Source organism: Vombatus ursinus, unplaced genomic scaffold (genome assembly GCF_900497805.2).
Source record: "Vombatus ursinus unplaced genomic scaffold, bare-nosed wombat genome assembly UNPS02014789.1, whole genome shotgun sequence".
In the NCBI taxonomy this organism is placed as follows: domain Eukaryota; kingdom Metazoa; phylum Chordata; class Mammalia; order Diprotodontia; family Vombatidae; genus Vombatus; species Vombatus ursinus.
In genome coordinates this window covers 26639582-26660392 of record NW_020954567.1, presented here as the reverse complement: position 1 = coordinate 26660392, position 20811 = coordinate 26639582, and the positions used below count along the sequence as shown (strand labels likewise).

The 20811-nt window shown below is 36.8% G+C and overlaps 1 protein-coding gene across 3 annotated transcripts in view; it reads right to left on the bottom strand.

The window, feature by feature from the left end:
- Positions 1 to 9985: 9985 nt before the first annotated feature.
- Positions 9986 to 20811, bottom strand: part of ODR4 (odr-4 GPCR localization factor homolog) — a 46072-nt gene continuing 35246 nt past the window's right edge. For all 3 annotated transcript variants that reach the window (XM_027868551.1, XM_027868550.1, XM_027868552.1), the window contains 2 exons: positions 13649 to 13759; positions 9986 to 11348 (listed from right to left, as the gene is read on the bottom strand). In XM_027868551.1, the coding sequence (XP_027724352.1) occupies positions 11281 to 11348; positions 13649 to 13759 (179 nt within the window). In that variant the 3' untranslated portion in view covers positions 9986 to 11280. The remainder of the gene's footprint in view (positions 11349 to 13648; positions 13760 to 20811) is intronic.

Here is a 20811-nt window from a genome sequence, read left to right as displayed (position 1 = left end):
ATAAGGTAGAAAGTGATGGGAGCCAAGAAGAGATCCCATGAAATGCTCTAAGTCAAAATTTGAGGTGAGTAAGTCTACTCTTTATAGTCCTCTGTTAGAAAAAACAAAGGTCTACATTACATCAATTTTTAAAAATGTAGATGATTATATCTGTTGAAGTTAAAAAAAATAGTCATGAGGCCATTAGATAAGAAAGCATAAACTCTATCAGTGGTTAGGAATGTAACTAGCACAACACAGAAGAAAGAATCATGAGCTTCCTCCACCTAGGCTATCCTCACCTTCTTAAGAGAGGGGGCAAAAAATAAGGTTTGTATAGGAAGGGCAGAGAGCTAGGTTCAGGCTATGATTGAGGTAAAAGGAAGGAATTTAGTTAAAATCTTAATGAGCAAGACTAAGCAAAGAGCTCCAAGTCTGCCTGCCCCATGGCCAGTCCAAGTCTTCCTAGAGCTTGCACATATATCTGACAGAGCTTCAAATCCAGGGATTGTTGCTGACAGATCTTGCTCTAAAGGGGTCAGGAAAAGAAGAGAGGAGAAAAGTATATCCTCTCCCTATTCTCTAATCTTTCCCCACCCTTTAAAATCCTTCTCATTTCAATAAGAACTTTTTCCCCCTTTCACTCAGTTAACCTTTCACACTGGGCTCTTTTCAGAAAGACTATATAAACTTTAGAACTTCCATGCCAACTTATTACATTATTACATTTTTTATTACATTATATTAACATTTTGGGGATTTGTTCCTTTTCCTCTGACCTAAATTTCAGATCACCATATACATAAGATAACATCATCCATGAGTGTCTGAAAAACTTCTTAGATGGCATTAGGATAAAAAGAAGAAAGCTATCGATCAACAAAAATTCATTGAGCCTGTACTATGTGCCAGGCACTAAAGATACACTTTCCCTGCCTGCTAGAAGCTTCTATTCTTATAGGCAAATACAACATATATAGTGGACTAGGAAGAGAGTTTTGGTCCACATAGCTATTGGGCTTCCCAGGGTAAGCAGACTGTCACAGCCTATCCAGTAGTCAGGGTAATGGATGGTATTGGTTTAATTATTGTTCCCATACCTAGAGTAAGAGCTAAAATTGCAAAGAGGTCAGGGCAGGGCAGATGTCAGGATGTTCATGCTGATAATAGTGCCTGTAAATGGCTGGATGGGATGTAAAGCAGGGTTTAGAGACAGTCATTCAGTCAATAAGCATTTATTAAGCACCTACTAAGAGCCAGACACTGTATTAAGCACCAGAGATATAAATATAAAAAAGAAATAGTCCTTGCCCTCAAGGAGCTTACAGTCTAATGGAGGAAAACACACAAAAAGAAGCTAAAAAAATACGGGTGGGGTGGGGGAGAATACATAGTGGGGACAATATTCAGTAAACATATTAAGTGCCTAATATGTGCCAGGCACAGTGCTAAATGCTGAAAGATACAAAAAATAAAAAGAGAATCCCTACCCTCAAGGAGTTCACAATCTAATCAGGGGGACAATAAGTAAACAAATGTGTACAAACAAGCTATATACATGATAAATAGGAAATAAGAGAGGGAAGCACTAGAATTAAAAGAAGATGGGATTTTATTTGAGACTTAAAGGAAGCCAGCGGGGAAGCTAGGTGGCACAGTGAATAGAGCACCAGCCCTGAAGTCAGGAGGACCTGAGTTCAAATCTTGCCTCAGACTAAACTCTTGACACTTACTAGCTGTGAGACCCTGGGCAAGTCACTTAACCCCAACTGCCTAAAAAATAAAAATAAAAATAAAAATAAAAATAAATAAAGGAAGCCAGGGAATACAGTAAGCAGAAATGAGGGAAGACAATGCTCCAGTCATGTGGGACAGCTAGAGAAAATGTCTGGATATAAGAGATAGATTGTCTTGTTCACGGAACAGCAAGAAGTCCAGTATCACTGGATTGAAGAATACTTGGTGGAAGTAAGATATGGGGGCTGGAAAGATAGGAGGGAGTTAAGTTATGAAGGTCTTTAAAAGTCTTTGAAAACCAGAGGATTTTGTATTTGATCCTGAAGGTGACACTAGAATTTAATGAGTGCATATGGCGGGAGAGGTGACATGATCAGACTTGTGCTTTAGGAAAATCAGTTTGGTGGCTAAATAGAGGACAGATTGCAGTGGACTTGAGACAGGCAGACCCACCAGCAGGCTATTCCAATAGTTCAGGTGTGAGGTGATGACAGCCTGCACCAGAGTGGTAGCAGCATCAAAGGAGAGAAAGGGGCTTATTGGGGACATACTGCAAAAGTGAAATTGGCAGGCACTGGAGTTGAGGATGACACCTAAGTTATGAGCTTGAGGTACTAGGAGGATAGCGCTACTCTACAGTAAAAGGAAAGTAAGGAGGGGGGAGGGTTTATAGGGAAAAATAATAAGTTCTCTTTTAGATATATTGAATTTAATATGTCTACTGGACATCCAGTTCGAGAAGTCTGAGAAGCAATTGGAGATGTTAGATTGGAAGTCAGCAGAGAATTTGGGTCAGTTGCTGAGAATCATCAGCACAGGGATGGTAACTAAATTCCACGAGAGCTGATGAGATCACTAAGTGAAGTAGTATAGAGGGAGAAAAGAAGAATGCCCAAGATAAAACCTTGAGTTCTAATTAACAATAATAAAAAATATTCAGCAGGGAATTTCCTCTACTTGAGATGTTCATAGTCCAACCCCCAATTGTAGGAGGAAGTTAATCTTTGGATTGGCCCTAGTTCTAAATGAGTGAAGAAAAACATTTAAATAAAAAGATGCATGTGTACACTTCAATGTAGTATTATACTTGAAATGCAGTAATAAGAGTTGAATTATGTTCGACTGCACTATCAGTACCCATGATTACAGTTTTGCAGCATACTAACAGAAATGCAAAGCCATACAGGTAAGGAAAAAAGGCAACAAAATTGTCCTTTGGGTCAGGGGTAGGAGGAACAGAAGTGGGAGGGGAAGAACAATATTAATAAACATAGAGCTCAGAAAGGTTCTCATTCAAGACAGCTTTTGTCTTGCCATAAGAAATAACCCACCATGCTGTTAATCTGAAAGACAGACCAAACAAGCTTAAGCAAGATTACTCCAAGCAATGTCTTTAACCCATAACCGTCAAAACAAAAGTAACTAGGTGGCACTAATACTCAGCCTTTATGATGATAGCAACCTTACTCAAAATAAGCAGGTGGTGACTCACGGAAACCAGAATGAAGCTTTGATCACAGTATTCAGCAGGAAGAACTGAACAAAAGGCAGGATTTGACTCAAATATTTTAAGTCCACTACTTGCAAAAATCTTGCAAAAAAAAATATTTATTATGTGCCTGCTAATCCTAACCGTGTCTAGAGGAGCCAGGAAGAAGGCAGTATGAAGATCCCTTACCCCTAACCTTCCTGCTAATTCCTTTTTCTCTTTATCCCTTCCCCCCCCCACCTGAAGATGATCCCTCCCCTTTCCCCATGAGGGAACAGAAATCCCTCACTTTCAGTGCTTAGGCCCACTCCTTCCTTTCCAATTGTCTTCTGGGCCTCTCCAGATCATTGTCACCACCACATTTGCCAAGGGTATTAATACCCGGAGGAACAAGAAGCCATCCACTATAATCCTTCTGGTAAAACAAGGGTCTACCAGGCGTTACCATATACCTTGTTGTTATGCCCTACACATCCCTAAGCAACTTGCTGATAAACCCTAAGGCCATCTGGGGCTTGCCATCTTTCCATCAGCTAAACCCTCCTATATGTGTCATCTCCCCTAATTAGAATGCAAGTTTCTTGAGAGCAGGGCCTCTCTTGCTCTTCTATTTATAATCCCATTGCTCGGCTCATACTAATCACTCAATCGATTTTTCATTCTTTCACCCCATCTATCCATGCATCTATGCATTCATTCATTCACTACGTTCAAAGAACTGTGCCATAGGACTGAATGTAGAATTCAAAAGCCCACATGTTGCAAAACCTTGATGGAAAGAGAAAGCTTTTAAAAGGAAGCTTTATTGAATACTAAAAACCAAAATATAAAACAAGCAAAAAATAATTAACATAAAAAAAATTAATATTTTGGGGAGTACCCAATTCATTCTTAGATTAATTCAGGGATGTTATTGTTCCATCAAAGTGGCCTATTGCAATAATAGAGTTTTAACATATTATTATATTATTTCAATACATCAAAGATCAGTCATTTCACAGGTGTGAGTAGATTGCAACCTCTCTATAACTTAGTAGACAGTCTTAGAGAATTGTTGTCATCAAAACTATTCATCACTCTCTGGCCAGCCTATTGCTGAGTTCAGGAACACATCTTTCTTCTAGGAGGCTTGTTCCAGAAAGTCTGCTGCAGAGTTATTTGAATGAAAGAATAAAGTATTTATTAAGCACTTACTATGTGCAAAGTACTATGCTGAATGCTGGAGACACAAATAGGAAAAGAAGACAGTCCCTGCTCTCAAAGGGCTGACATTCTGTGGAGACAACATATATGGAAGGTTTCAGTTCTAAGTCAGATGGAGAAAGTCCTGGGAACTTTAGAGTACAGCAGCAAAGTTGATGTTAATGTCTCTTCTTTAATGCCATTTCCACTGATAATGCCATATTAGTTTCTGATGGTGAACCATTTGACAGCACCAAGGACTTTGGGGTTAAGAACGTTCCTCTTTGAGAATTCAATAACTGTGGCTATAGTACCTGCAGGAGCAGACCACACCACTACAGGGGTTTTTGCTAAGATGATGGCTGAGGGCACATTGCTGTCCCAAGACTCTTGAGTTTAGGGTCCTGAGCTATCTCCATCAGGACCAGAGGGTTCTTGACCAGATGGTCAAGGTGGTGATGATGATGGTTTCACTTGTTGGGCACATGCTGCCTCCTGTCTCTTCCTCAGGGTGCCTTTGCTGCTTCAGCTAGTATGGCTTGCCTTCGCATGGCAGCTGATTGGCAGTTGATGGGGAGGGCTGACCTCTTCTCCATAGTTGTTTCCCTATCACTTCCAGGGCTTAGGCCCACTCCTTCTTTCCAACTGTCTTCTGGGCCTCTCCAAATCATTGTCACCACCACATCTGCCAAGTGTATTAATACTTGGAGGTTAATTAATACCCCTGTGAAGGCTGGGCTGGAAGCAGGAATATTAGTATGAGGGGTGCTGCCACCAGGCTCTTGTGCCATTGGCTCTCTGCCACTGCATCTCCAGTTTCCTAGATCATAGGTTACACTGGGCTTAGGTGCAGAATTACTTACCTAAAGTTAGCAGCTTTGCCAACTACATAGTGTTGAGTTATAAAACTTTAGGCCATTTCAGAAACAAAAAGAAGTGATGCTGTGGAAACATGAGCCAGTTATTTTCTCAAATCCAATAAACTTTTCTCAGTCCTCATCCTGCTTGACCCCTCTGCCACATTTCCTATTGGTGCCCTTCTTGAAAAAGTCTCTTAGATTTTATGGTGTTTTAGTTCTACTATGTCTTTGACCACTCCATCTGTCTTCTTTGGTTTCTTTTTCTTCTACTAAATCTGCTCCTTCCCTAAATACAGAAATACCAAAGTTTGCATAAGAGTAATAGTCTCTTCAATACAGAAATGCAGTAGGATCTCAGCTCAAACAAAGAGAATGATCTCACCTAAGGGAGATCCACTCTCTAGTCTCTAGAGCTGCAAGCTGTGGAGGTCAAGAGACATGGTAGGGCCAGCTTCTCCTATACAGCTGATGCTCCAAGGCTATAGTTTGCAGTTTAAAACTTCTCACCTCCATTCTCTCCTTCCCATCTGAAGGAAGTCCCATAAGCCAAGTAAGTATTCATCAACATACTCAGTATTTTCTCAGGCAGCCAGAAGTCACCTCCCCTCCAAATATACAACATGCAATACAAATCTTTCAGAAACACTTAAAGGGTTGTTATATTTATGTGTGTGCATATATTATTGCAATATGTAAATATATAATAGCATTTATATGGTGCTCTAAGGTTTATAAAGCACTTTATAAACATCTCATTCTATCCTCACTACAACCCTGGGAGATAATTGCTGTTATTATCTCTATTTTTTACAGATGGGGAAACAGGCTGAAAGAGGTTAACTGATATGCCTGGGGTCACATAGCTAGTAAGCATGTGAGGCAAGGATTTGAACTCATCATCCTAGCTCCAAATCCAGTTCTTTATATGTTGTTATAACAAGGGCAACTATCAGAAGGAAATAATATATAAGAGGTAAACTTTATCTTCTCCACCAAATTAGGGAGTATGAAAGGGTTTTGCCTCAATAGGTAGTGGACAAGTAAATGCTGAATAATTAAATTTTTAGGCCTATATGTGATGTCCAATACAACCACAAGTTCACCATAGGGAATACTTTCTACAACTCTGATTCTTGCCTAACTGTCCTACTAAACACCCCTCAACTCAACATTTTATCTGTTTCCAAATTTTTGCAAGGTTTTCACTCATACCTGGCAGACTCCTTTTTCCTCATTTGTGCCCCTTAGGAGCCTTAGTTTCTTTACATTTTAGCTCAGATGCCAACTCCCAAGAAAAGTCTTTCCCAATTCCCCTAGTTGTTATTGCTCTCTCTTCCTCAAATTACATTTACTTAGCTATGTATATACCACATCCCTAGTTAGGTGAAAACTACTGGAAGGCAGGCTTTTGTATCTTTGTATTCCTAATGTCTCTGTTACAGGAAGTACTAAATGTTTGTTGAATTCAATTATTGAGTTGAGAGTAAATTCCTGGCATGGATGTGTGGGAGACAGCCATTAGAATACCAAGTTCCAAGAATAGGTAATAGTTTTGCTGGACCACGTATAAGAAGAAGTGCAACATGAAATAAAGCCGTGGAAAGACAGGTTGGAGCCAGATCATAGAGGTCTTTAAATATCAAGGTATTGGTATTTAATCCTAGAGGCAATACGGAGTCACTTTGAGTTTTTGATTGGGGAAAAGACATGATTAGACCTGTGCAACAGGAAGATTATTTTGATATTAGAGATGATTGGAGAAAGGAGTATCTGAGAGTTAGGCAACAGATTGGGAGGCTATTACAATTCCGGCAAATTGCTAAACAAGATAATGGTTTAGTGGATAGAGAAGGGGGGGGCAAATGCAAGAGATATGGAGTGAAATTGGTCAGACGTGTTATCTGACTGCACGATGGCAGTGATGGAGAAAGAAGTCATAGATGCCTCTGAGGCTTCAAGTCTGGGGAAGTGGGAAGACACTAGTACCAGCAACAGCAATAGGGAAGTTAGCAGCAGGTTTTAGGAGGAACGTAAGCGCAGTTTGGAGCAGTTATAGAATTTGAAGAGCTAAAAGGAATGGTAAAGCAAATGAGATTAGAAATTGGGAGTGGGGTGGGATTAGGCTTTTGCCCTTTTAGTTAGCTGTTATTTCTACAGATAATTAACATATTTTTTTTCAGCACCAGGTCCAAGAAATAACATTTTTTCCCTTAAAGTTTATTTTTTAAATTAAGCTGTATTATGGCAGCTTGAAGACTTCAGACAAACATAAGGAAAAATTGCCAAGTTTTATTAATGTAAAATCATGAACAAAATTGGAAGGGACCTTAGAGATCATGTAATTTAAGCTCTACTCAATTTTTTAAAAAATCCATCTTTAAGAATCCAACAAGTGGTCGTCTACGTTAAGGCCATCACTGATGTGCAAAACACTATTCCCTGAGGTAGTCCATTCCACTTGTGGACAGTTCCAAATGTTTTGTTGTTCAGTTGTTTCAGTGTCTCTTTGTGACCCCATATGGGGTTTTCTTGGCAGACACTGGAGTGGTTTGCCATTTCCTTGTCCAGTTCATTTTACAGTTGAACAAATTGAGGCAAACAGGGTTAAGTGACATGCCCAGGGTCCTACAGCTATTAAATGCCTGAGACTGAATTTGAACTCAGGTCTTCCTGATTCCAGGCCTGGCACTCTATCCACTGCGTCAAATTATTTTGAACAGAAATCTAACTAACAGTATTGGGCATCTTATGAGATAGGAGCCATGAAAAATTTCACCTACTTCACCACCTTGTCTAGATTCAGCTGTTTCAACTATCAAAACAAAATAATTAGTTCTCATCCATTCTTTTTATAATAAATGTAGATATGTGTGCAGTGCACTGCAGTTCTCATGTTTGTAATATAGAATTCTACTGAAATATGCTAAGAGTTACAATGCTTAGGAAATCTTCACTATGTACACAGATTCTATGTTTCTCAGTATTCCAGCCAAAAGGATAGTTGTTTTAGCTCTTAAAATTACTTAAACTTTGGTTTTATAATAGTATCACAAAAGCAGAACTTTTGTTTAAAAAAAAAAAATTCATTAGAAAATATGGCAAGTTATGGCAAACCATAAATGGTCTATATCTGAAGAATATCGGTACTGGAGCAAATGCTGTTTTACTTGCAAACTAAAGGACCAAGGTTCAATTCATAAGATCGTAAGTGGAGAATTGAAAGATGCCTTAGAGATCATTTACTACAACCCACTCTTTTTACTGAGAAGAAAACTAAGGCCCTGAGAAGTTGTGACTTGACTACGGTTTCACAACTAGTAAATGGTTATCAGAACTTTAATCTAGGTACTATGATTCCAAATCCAGCAGTCTTTCACCTGTACCACACTCCCATTAATGTCCTTTCTAAATCTAAAACAAAAAGCTAGTTAGCTAAAGCACAATACAGTTTTTAACAGCTCTGGTATACTTGAGTAAATATTAGCTTCTAGAAATATTATAATTTTGTCAAATTACTGATAATCAAACTTTTAAGGCAGCATTTCATTTAACAAAGTGCTCATGCATTTGGTCTTGGGGCTAAATATCTAACAAATCATTTAAAATGTGTAATTGACTCATATCTTCTATTTAAGCCTCATACAGATTTCACTGAAGATGATTATGAATAGAACTGACAATTCCAATATCTTAAGAGTAGGAATGCAGATATTTAAGCAAGGTTTTTCTCTATTCCCGTGCTAATCAAGAATAGCTTACATTTATACAGCTTTACTGTTACTAAGCACTCATATACATCTTATCATTTGAACCTCACAATCACTTTGTGAGGTATGTAATGCAATTATTACCCCCATTTTATAAAGAAGTTGAGGCTTATAAATATTAAAAAAGTTAGGCTAATTTCCAATTTTTGATGACAATGAAATCAAATGATAAATTATACAAACTACAGTTAATGCTAGAAGGGACCTAAGAGGGACCTAGTTTAATTTCCACACTTTACAGGTAATGCAGCTCATGCTCACAGAAGCTAGGTCATTGACCCAGGGTCATACAACTAGTTAATAGAAGTTGGGAATAAAAGACAGTTTTACTAAATGCTAATCCACTGCTCTTTGCACTAGACTCAGAATCCAGGAATTAATTACTAATAACTGTCTCTTTGACAGATGCAAAATATTAAATATTCACTTTTTTACCAAAGGTAAAAAAAATTTCCCTAAAGTAATTTAAGTAATTTTAATTTAGTTTTTAATGCTTAGTATCTGAGCATTTTCCCCACTCAGAGCTCTGATCACAAGGGCAAGCTACAGACTCAGCCAACTAAATTGGATTAGTCTAAAATAGAATCTAATTCAAGATTAAACTCCTTTCATTCTTATCACTAAGTGCCACTCCACAAATCTATAAACAAAAGGCATTATTGCCAAACTGAACACCAAGGCAACTGAAATTGGCTGGGAATATTTTTCCTATTAAATTCCTAAAAATGAGCTTTTGACTGACCATAAAGTCTTAAGTTCTGCAGTGATTTGGTGGACTCAGAGTCCATTACAAAACATGGCTTAATTTACTGCACTTAGGATTCAATTAGCTAATGCTTATTAATATTTGTTTGTCATGTTTGCTTCAGTAACATTCCCTAGGCATTCTGTAGTCCTAGAGTACTAATACAAGAAGGAAGAAAACGTCTGGGCCATGAAGACTAAAGACAAATACGAAGGTCATGACAAGCTAAGCCTGAGCTTCTTTATCTGCAATAGGGAGAATAGCATTTGTTCAGAATACTTCAAAGAGACACCAAAACAACACACTGAAATAAGGTTAATATTATATCTGCTAAAATTGTAGAAAGAAACAGGGTAATTTGGGTCCTCATCAGGGCTTTATATCCTTTTATCCAAGATGCTGAAAATACACAAGTGAAGTATGTTACATTACTGTAATAATATTATCTTCTCATAGGGTATTATTATATATACACACACATGTATATACAAGGATTCAAGGACTACATCTGGATATTGTTTAATATCTCTACCAAAATTTTCCCAGTAAGAATATTAGTTTATAGCATGATATCAAGAAAAATCAACTGATTTTCTGCTGCATTGATGCAGTTTTCTAATTAAAGAGTTATAACATTTTTAAAGGCTTATAATCCTCAAGCAAGACACAATAAACAGAAAAATTAGACTAGCACTTAGAATATACCAAAACTTTTTATCAATGATGTCTAAAAAGATAATTATAATATGCTAACAAGAGATACTGAGCATCTACATGGTCTTGATCCCCATGTGTTTTATTTGGACCATTCTATCTGCCTGCTGTGGAGGGTCCAAGGTGGTGGCCTACATGGTAGGCTTTCTTTCCCGTTGTGTGATCTGTCCAATCATTCTCTCCTACAAGGAACATGAGGCATCCTTCTATGGTACTGAGATTTTTATACATCCTGATTGGTGTCACAATTCAAAAAGACAATAAATAATGGCTTATATGTATATATTGCTTTTTCTTCTAAAGCGCTGTATATGCATTTCCTTAGACCCTCACAACAACCCTGTGAGGTAGGTGGTATTATTATCCCCATTTATAAATGAGGAAACTAAAACTCAGGAAGTTAAAATGATTTGCCGAAGTTCTCCCAGATAATAAGTGACAGAAGCAGGACTCAAACCTAGGTCTTTTGACTACAAATTCAGTAGTCCTTCTACTACATCACATTGTTGCTATACCTGTTTTTGTTTTTATTGTTTATGGTTAATAATCTTCTATTACATGTAACTTAAATTTTTAGCTAGATAAGCCACTTTATTTTTGGAAATCTCTTCCACCTACAGTAATGGCATGCCTACACAAGGCAGAGAGAGATTATACGACAAATCAGAAGTACACTTATTAGCCATTTATGGAAACACATCTGCCTATTATTCTTTAAGTCTTTAGGTCTTGCTTGCATCTTCAGGATCAGCCCCTCATTCCTGGTCAGTGTTCCCACAATGAGTAGAAAGCTCTTTGTGCCTAAGATTAGTCACTGAAGTAATGAAAGGAAAAGCCTGCAGCAAGAAGTGCCACTGCAGCTGCTATCACCACACCTACAATTCAAAAAAACAAACACAAAACATGAGTGAACCAAAAGAGAACACTTGAATGATTTCCAGGACCAGAGGAAGAAGGGTCAAAGTCAACTGTGGCACAAGTGCAAACATTCTCTCTGATTTACACAACCAAGTATAAAGAAAGAGGAGACATTAGAAGTGGCCCCTCTATTTCTCAGAGGATTCTTCTTATTCTTGTCCATTATTTTTCCATCTCCACAGCCAGAAGACTGTCCTTCTACACTCTGTAGATACAAAAGTCTTGCCTTTAATTCTTAACACATTTTAAGTATTGTTACATGCCAGGAAAATCTTATTCTGAGGAAAATATGTTTTTAAAAAAATTTTTCCTTCCAATTACACACAAAAACATTTTTTAACATTTGTTTTTTAAAACTTTTGAGTTCCAAAATCTTTCCCTCCCTCTCCCATCCCCTTGTTGAGAAGGGAAACAATTTGATACAGGTTATACGTGTGCAATCATACAAAACATATTTCTATGTTAATGATGTTGTGAAAGAAAACACAAAAAAACAAGAAAAATTAAAAAGTAAAGAAAAAGTATACTTCGATCTGCATTCAGACTCCATCAGTCATTTCTGCAGAGATGGACAGCATTTTTCATTATAAGTCCTTCAGAATAAGTCCTTCATTGTAAGTCCTTCCTTATATCATTGTATTGCTGAGAATAGTTCAGTCATTACTGTAAACAGTGTTCTCCTGGTTTTCATTTCACTTTGCATCAGCTCACATAAGTTTTTCCAGGTTTTTCTGAAAGCATCCTGCTTGTCATTTCTTATAGCACAAGAGTATTCCATCATAATCATACAGAACTTGTTCAGCCATTAATTAATGGACATCCCCTCAATTTCCAATTGTTTGCCACCACTAAAAGAACTGCTACAAATATTTTTATACACATAAGTCCTTTTTCTTTTTGTTTTTTATCTCTTTGGGATATAGACCTAGGAGCGGTATTACTTGGTCAAAGGGTATGCACAGTATTAGAGCCCTTTCAACATAGTTTCAAATTGCTCTACAGAATGGTTGAATCAGTACATAATTCATCCCCTCCAACATCTGTCACAGAATTGGGATTTGTCATGAAATGTCATGATTCTCAGAAAGACAAAAAGTTGTTTATATATAAATGGCAACCATCTACTTCACAGCCTTCTAAATAAAACTCAAAGTAAGGTGATAAAAAGTTTATGGTTGCCACAAAAAGTGAACAATATTTAAAAAGCTGTATCAACAGATTTTTACATAGGTATTGTATCCATAGAGGGTAGTTTTAAATAGTAGTGAATAGGTCAATGCAGTTCAATTCAACAACCACTTATGAAAGGCCAACTACTACATGCCTGGCACTAGTCTAAGTAATGGGGATACAAAAACAAAAATGACTACACTAGCCATCAAGGAGTATACTCAATAGAAACTTGCCTCTTGAAGCAAGTCCAAACTATTTGCCACCTTAATGACTTATTTGTGGCTCATTTTAGATGAGATGAGAACATATTCTGGTCAAAGCTTAGGTACCAGGAAAGGGGAAATAGCCATTAGGTGACAGGAGCAGTAACTCTAACTTGCTCATTCATCATGCTGAGTCTGGTTTCTCCTTAAAATAACAAAAATCACTTTTTGGAAAACCAAGGAGTGTGAAAAATTTTTAGGTGAAAAAGAATTGTGACCAAATTAGCACAGTGCCTGGCACATAGTAGGAGCTTAATAAATATTTACTGATTTAGTGACCAAATGACACCAAGGTCTTGACCATTTAAAAACTCTTTCATAGCTGTGACATTCATAGGCTATGACAGTCTGAAACAATAACAAAAACATGTTTAGTACAAAGCATTCTAATTTCTAACTTAAAGTTCCTATGAAGTTGGGCAGGCAGCACTATTTCTGCTTTTACAGCTTAAAACACACATCAAGAGCCAACAAATGTTTGATATTCTGAAATTTATATAACTAATCAATGATTCAGCCAGTACGAAACTCTAGTCTCTCAATACCCATGCCAACAGCCAATGTTCTAGCCAAACTGGACTACCTGTTCCCCAGACTATGTATATATCACCGTGAGCATAAAACCAGGATTACAGGGTTTTTTTTTCTTCTCAAAATACTTAAAGATCAGTAACTACTCTTCACAAAACCATAAATATCAGTATGAAGTTTTTAAGAAAACAAAATAAGAAAAATTATTCATGACAAACAAAAATAGCTAAACTCACATTCCAGAATAATGTTTCTATAATGTTGTATACAAATGACTAGAGGTAACACACCTATGTTTTGTTGAATTCTCAATGCCACTGTAGTTTTAACCAGATGCTTTGGTTGATCATCATATGTGTTTTCTGGAATGTCTTCCCTTTTCATACATGAATTTATACTGGCTGAATGAGAGAAAAAGGAATAATTATTAAAACAAGTACATAATAGGAGTAATTACTCTCAGAATTCAGTATAACTTAAAACATTATAAACAAAAAACATAAGGTTAAGTTCCTATTTCATTCTTAGGTCTAGATTATGACACACTAAATTGCATTTCCTTACTTTCAAATGTGTTTAAATTTGCTTAGGGTGCAATGGAACTGAGAAGAAGGCATAAAATACACAACCCCCACGCTTAGTTTAATATTGCCTTTTTCCATATAGCTTTAGATTTCTGAATTTCAAAAGTCTCCAAAATATGGGCAAATAAAAATCCATATTCAATGCCCTTTATAAAGATAAGGGACATACAATAATTCCAAATAACATCCTCAAATTGTTACAAGTTTTCTGCCCAAGGTTCGCAAAGTGAATTTCAGTGTTACAATAATACCAAAACACATACGGAAATTGGCTAAATAGTACTCTGATACATCCAAGAAATAAAAGAAGCAAGAAAGGACTGAGCCTATTGAGAGGATCCTCAATGAAGAAACAGAAAAACATGCACAAGAATGCCACAAGACACAGGACAAGTAGGCATGGACGGTTTGTGGTGTGAATAGCATAATGAACACCCACACCAATGAAACTGAGGCTACACCAAAATAAGCTTTAAGTCTACCACAGACCACCTATGGGATGTTGGTCAAGTCACTTCATCAATCAGGGTCATTAAAGTTCAATGATTCTACCAGGATAAGCATCCTTTAAAACTGGGACAGTATCCAAAAATGAAAGCTGACTTTCAACAATTTTGTTGACAGTTTAGCAAAGATAATTCTGGTTATTCAAGTTGTTAAATTTAAGGAGGGAGAGTAATTTTTTAATTCCTAGGCTTAGGAGAAACCATTTTATAGAGACTACCTGTGTGATAGGCTCAAAAACTTTTATGGCTAGAAGGGGCCTTCTCTGTCATTTTACAAAGAAACTGAGGCCCAGATGACTGAAAGTGAACCAGCAGCCTAGAGACAAGAAGTTTCACATCCCAATAAACAGATTAAGAGAAAAGAAGAGGTACCTGAAACAGAGCTGCAACACCAAAATGAAGAGATCACAGAATCTAAGGGTCATAAGGAATATGGAATCAGAGGATTTTAGAGTTGGACAGGACCATAGAGATCATCTAGTCCTAGCTCCTCCTTAGGTCCTCTCTATTTTTTTTTTAAGGCAATTGGGGTTAAGTGGCTTGCCTAGGGTCACACAGCTAGTAAGTGTCAAGTGTTTGGTCTGAGGCCGGATTTGAACTCAGGTCCTCCTCACTTCAGGGCCAGTGCTCTATCCACTGCGCCACCTAGTTGCCCCCTGGTCCTCTCATTTTTATAGACCTATAACATATCCAACAAGTAGTCATGCATCCTGTGCTTGAAGATTGCCAAGGATGGAAACGTGCTAACCTCCAAATAAGCCTATTCCATTGCTGACAGGAAACTGCCTGACACAGAGCTTAAATCTACCTCGCCATAACTTCCACCCAATTCTTTTACCAAGCAGAACAAGCGTAACCTCTCTTCCACACGATAGGACTTCAAATATTTGTAATAATATCATGTGTCCTCAGAGACTTTTCTTCTCCTCAATAAACAGCACCAGCTCCTTCAACCAAATTTTATACAGACATGGTTTCCAATACCCAAATGACACATCATCCTCCTCTTGACCAGCTCTAGTTGACCAGTCCTTACTAAAATATGGCACCCACAGATGAACACAATTTTCCAGATGTTGTCCAGGGTGCAAGGCACAGCAGCATGACCACAATCCATGCCTTTCTTAATGCCAACTAAGTTTGTGAGCTTATTTTGGCTTCCTTGCCCCAGTACTGATTCATATTCAGCATTATGGCTACTCTTACTTCATTTTATCAGATTCATATTGTTATGGTCTTTTTGGATATTGACTTTGTTATGATCTTTTTGTATCTCATCTCTGACATTCAACATGTTAGCTACTGAACAGCATCTGTAAATCTAATATGCATGATATTCAAACTATCATTCAAATTATTAATAAAAAATATTTAACACAGAGTTAAGGACTACTAAAAAAAGTTTTTTGATGTAGAAGCAATTTGTGCAAGTTGCAGAGTGGCAGATTTCATCAGCTCAATTTCAGTTTCCTAACAATTAGAGCTATCACAAAATGAAATGGAATACCTTAAGTTATAGAGCACTAAAACTCTTCAAGCAAAAGGTGGATCACCTCTTGTCAAATGTTAATAAGGGAGCTCCTTTTTTAAGGTAGGGGTTGGGCTAGAAGGCACCTGAGATATTTTTCCACTTTGAGATCCTGCTGATGTTGACATTGTCAATCCCAGCTAATTATGAACTTTAGTGCCCCTGATACTGTCAAAAAGGCAGAACTGTGCCATTCTTTTCTACTTCTTTTTTTGCACTTGATGCTATCGTATATACGTGTTTTAATTTTTTAAGCTGTTTCATTAGTTCCCTATGGATGCGTGCTGTCTTGTTAAACAACTATTTTCTGCTTCATCTGATTTAGTAGTGCATCTTCAAGAAGGAACTTAAGATCCCTCTTGGACCAACTTTTCTTAAGAATTTTAGGCTACAGCTTCCTATCCATTCTTTCACTGAACTCGTTGAAATCTGTTCTGCCAAACCCTGGGATTTGTGCCAGACTAGCAGGCTAGGCTTTGCACTTTATCACAAACTCTAAGGAGTGGTAACTTCCTGCCGAGGTTTCCATCACTTTTACTTCAGTAACCAGTTCTTTTCTGTTGAACAGGATTCAGAATAACATTTCCCCACCCTCCCACCCTCTCACTTCCTATACCGTCTGAAGAATAAAATAATCTTTAAAGACAATAATTTAACAATTGCTCTGCTTTTGGCAGAAAAAGCTCTAGAACCCAAAATACAGTTGAAAGTCCCTTCCTATTCCAGGATTACACCATACCTCTGTGCTAGGTTTCTGATTTATTCCCTGAATTCTATCTGGTTTCCTCTTTCTTCCCCCACTGAGCTTCACCCAAATGTTCTCCATCACATTCCTCCTCTATGGATCCTTGATTCCTCAATGTTACAGCACTGTTCCTTTTGAATAAGCTATACCCCTCCAAAGACATATTCCATTCACAATGCCTATCCCAACAAGTTTTAGTCATACCTATGAAGTCCAATTTACTCTCCTGCAGTAAAAACTCTAGTTTAACTTACCACCCGTACTTTTTTTTTCTTCCAGCCAGAGAAAAAGTTTATTAGAGATACATCATATAGGCCAGACTCTTAAGGAATCTGAACATTAGTAACGCCCATGGGGACGAATGGGCATGAGAGAGTCTCAGCCTTTTGGGCATGAGAAAATCTCAGCGTTTGAATGGGGGCCAGGGTGGGTCTTATATACACTAAAGTACCACCCATACTTTGTACATATGTGTTTGTATATAGATATATGAGAACAAGAAATTTATTCCTTTATTCTGGGTGGGGGGGAATGGGTAGGTAGGTATACTGATCCCCTATGAAAAGACATCTCTGCAGATAGTCTTTCTTTCTATGTTGTATCCCCCACTCTTAGTGGTATCCAGCATAGAACACATATTCCAGCAGTTTTCACTTTTCTTCCCTTTTCGTTTTAAATCTTGTCAAGATTTGCAAGATTCCAGGCAAACATTTTCATTGGAAAACATTAGATATATTCTGTATTTGGCCAAGTGCTAGTCCTATAATTTGAACTCTAGATATTCAAATCCTATTTTCAGTCACCATTAAAACAAACAAAAAACCATTCACTTACCAAATCTGCCCTTTTTTGGAAGCCTTGGCTTTTAGCTGACTGAACTGATGAAAACAGCATCATCTCTTCAGTTCCTTGCTCAGGACTTGATAATCCCTAATAATGCTTTCTAAATTCCTTCAGCAATATCATTTGTCCCCATATGAATTGTCAAAAAGGTGTAGTGGCAGTGGTCCCGGGGGGGGGAAATGTATATGGAGATTATTAATATTCCAAAAAGAAATTTACTTTTACTCTCTGACATAATATTTTACTATTCCCTCATTTCCATCCGTGGCACCATTCTTCTTTTTTCTAAGGCTCAAAATCTTTAAATTATTTTCAACCTTTTTCTTACCACTGCCTTTATAAGAAATCATAGCTACCTTGCCCTACAGACCTGTTCCTGAAACTCCTCCTTTATTGATGCCATGTAGGTAGGTAACCTATAGCTTCTTCCCTTGAAATATCTCCAGAAATGGTCTTTCCATTCCATTTCCATGCCCAACAAATCACCCCAGACTTTAAATACTTCATGCTAAAATTACTAAGATAACCTCTTGATTTAGTGTTTCTCAACCCAACTTCAGACTGATAAAATAGTTAAACTATGTTATGCCTACTGCTCTATATGCTTCCATTACCTCAGTAAAGTAGTTCTAGTAGCTCAGGTTCAGTATTTCATTAACTTTTTCTACTTGTATCTATTTGTGTCCCCAGCACTTAGCCCAATGTTTCTCAAATAGTAAGCACATAATAAATGCTTCTTCACTTACTCATTTATTCAAATCTAAGAGTTTTACCTCAATCTGAGTCAGTAGTGTTTTTTTTTAAACTGGCAAAAAAAAAAAGGTAAAAATGAGTTTCATTAAAATTTCAAACATAAACTACTCCACTGCTGTCACCAAAGTCTAATAAGTAAAATACATTACTAAGTGAATGTCTACATTCTAAGATGACTAGCATACCTAAAAAATGTAAAAGCCATAGACACTCCAATCTTACAAACTGTTTTCCTCCTTTAATTATATAAAGGTGTACTATTATAAGATATCTATTCATTAAAGAACTTATTTTAAACAAGTAACCTCTAGGCACCTAGACTATACAATGGAGATAAATAATCCAGTACATAATAAGGATTATCTTAGAAAAATAAAGCCATTAGAGCTAGATCTTTAGCACTCCTCAATACCCAAATTCTACTTCTGACCACAAAGTTCATTTTGAATAGGTAGCAATCTCAGTAAAACATTATTTCAAGGTTTATTATCTCATAGAGGTAACCCTGAGTTCTTGAAGGCTATGTATGTTTAAATTCCAGAAGGCCCTTCTAGGTTAGATTACACATCTGTTTTCTAAGGCTCAGTCTAGCAAGTTTTAGACAGATTCATCATAAAGTTGACTATGAATTTTTCAGTCACATTAATTTGTTAAACCATCTACTAAGGTAAGGGTGGGTTTTGACCTGCAAATGGAAGGTATAGATGAATTACTAAGGTAACTATCAAGTACTAGATTTAAATGTCAAAAGCTGTATTTTCAGGAAAACCTATGTACACAACATAAACTATCATCTCCATACTAAAACACTGATTTTGTTTAAAGAGTAAAATGCAGTTGGACCACAGAATTTGAAATTAAAAGGGATCTGCTCTTCACTCGAAATTCACTATTATTAAAACAGCAATTAAAAGCTTGTGCTGGCCTTTGTCAGTATTGACATCTACTTCAGGGGGAAAAAGAGACAGACTGATAATGGAAAAGAATTACTTTTTTTTTTTCCCAATTCAGATGCCAATGTTTTTATTTCTTCCATATAGTTCAGGGAGGTGACATCATCATTCACTTAGGAATATATTAAACTATGAAATTATTTCAGAAGACGAGTTCTAGATTTGGTGATGAAGACACTTCAAGGATCACTGTAACTTAATTCAGAGGATGCTTGTGGCGGCAAATCCAATGAATCTCCTGACATGGTCTAGGGTGAAACCAGTGTGGCACCAGTGTTTATCAAAAATCCATATAGGAAAAAGCTGAGCATTTTGTGAGATGAATGAATGTGATCTAATGAGGTTTCAGTATTAGGTCAGAAATGTTTTAAACTGAACCTACAATATTGATCTGGATTACTTTAATCACATGTAAATGCTAGGGGAAAAACGTATGATGGTACCTTCAGCTAGTTATAAATTCTATACAATATACGCATAAATATACACACCCAAGCTTTCCAAACTGCTGTTTTGTTTTCTCTGTCCTTGTAATATTAAACTTCCTATTCAATTAAGTCTCCATCTCTAAATTAGACAGCTAGTAGAAAAAAGAAATATGGATAATAAACAAATCAAAATAAGCAACATAAAATAGATATTATTAGTTTCTATAGCCAACAGTTTATAGTAAGAAAACCTAAAAATTTATATCTGGATTTATTATTTGTTATTTTTAAAACTCAAAAATGTACTTATGTGGTAACTATCTCTCATAATACAAATTCTTCTAACAAATATTAAATTAAGATTTATTGCGAAACTGAGAAACAAATGATTATTTATATAAATGGTTACTTATGCCATAAATAGCCAAAGCAAATGACTCTGAGTATAGCATTGAGCTCACAGAATCATAAACCTTGAGCTGAAAGGGTCTCTAGAGACTATCTCTTCTAGCTTCCTTAATTTTATAAATAAAGAAACAGAGACCTAGGAAGATTAAGTGATCTTGCCCAAAGTCACACAGGCAGTAAGCAAAAGTCAGAACCAATCACATTAAAGTATAGAAATATGTAATTTTAATGAGGAAAATATATTTAAAACTATAAAATACTTGTGAATGACCATAACCTAGAGCTATGACTACTGCTTTCTGTTACAACAGTGACTGCCTACACTACATTTTTTTTTTGGGTGGGGGGGCCAAGGGAATTGGGGTTAAGTGACTTGCCTAGGGTCACACAGCTAGTAAGTGTCATGTGTCTGGTCTGAGACCGGATTTCAACTCAAGTCCTCCTGATTCCAGGGCCGCTGCTCTATCCACTGTGCCACTTAGTTGTCCCTCTCCTCCACATTTTTAAAAGAATATGTGGCTTTATTTATTTTCTGTGAAATGTAAAATAAAAATGTTAACACTAGAAGCACCAAAAATTAAGAATATCTAGAAGGCCCAAACTGTGTCAATAGATGTAGTAATAGATTTTTTAACCCATAGGGCAAAGAAAAAAGAGATAGAAGAATGAAAATTTTCATTTTAAAGTAAAATTAAAATTTTTTTT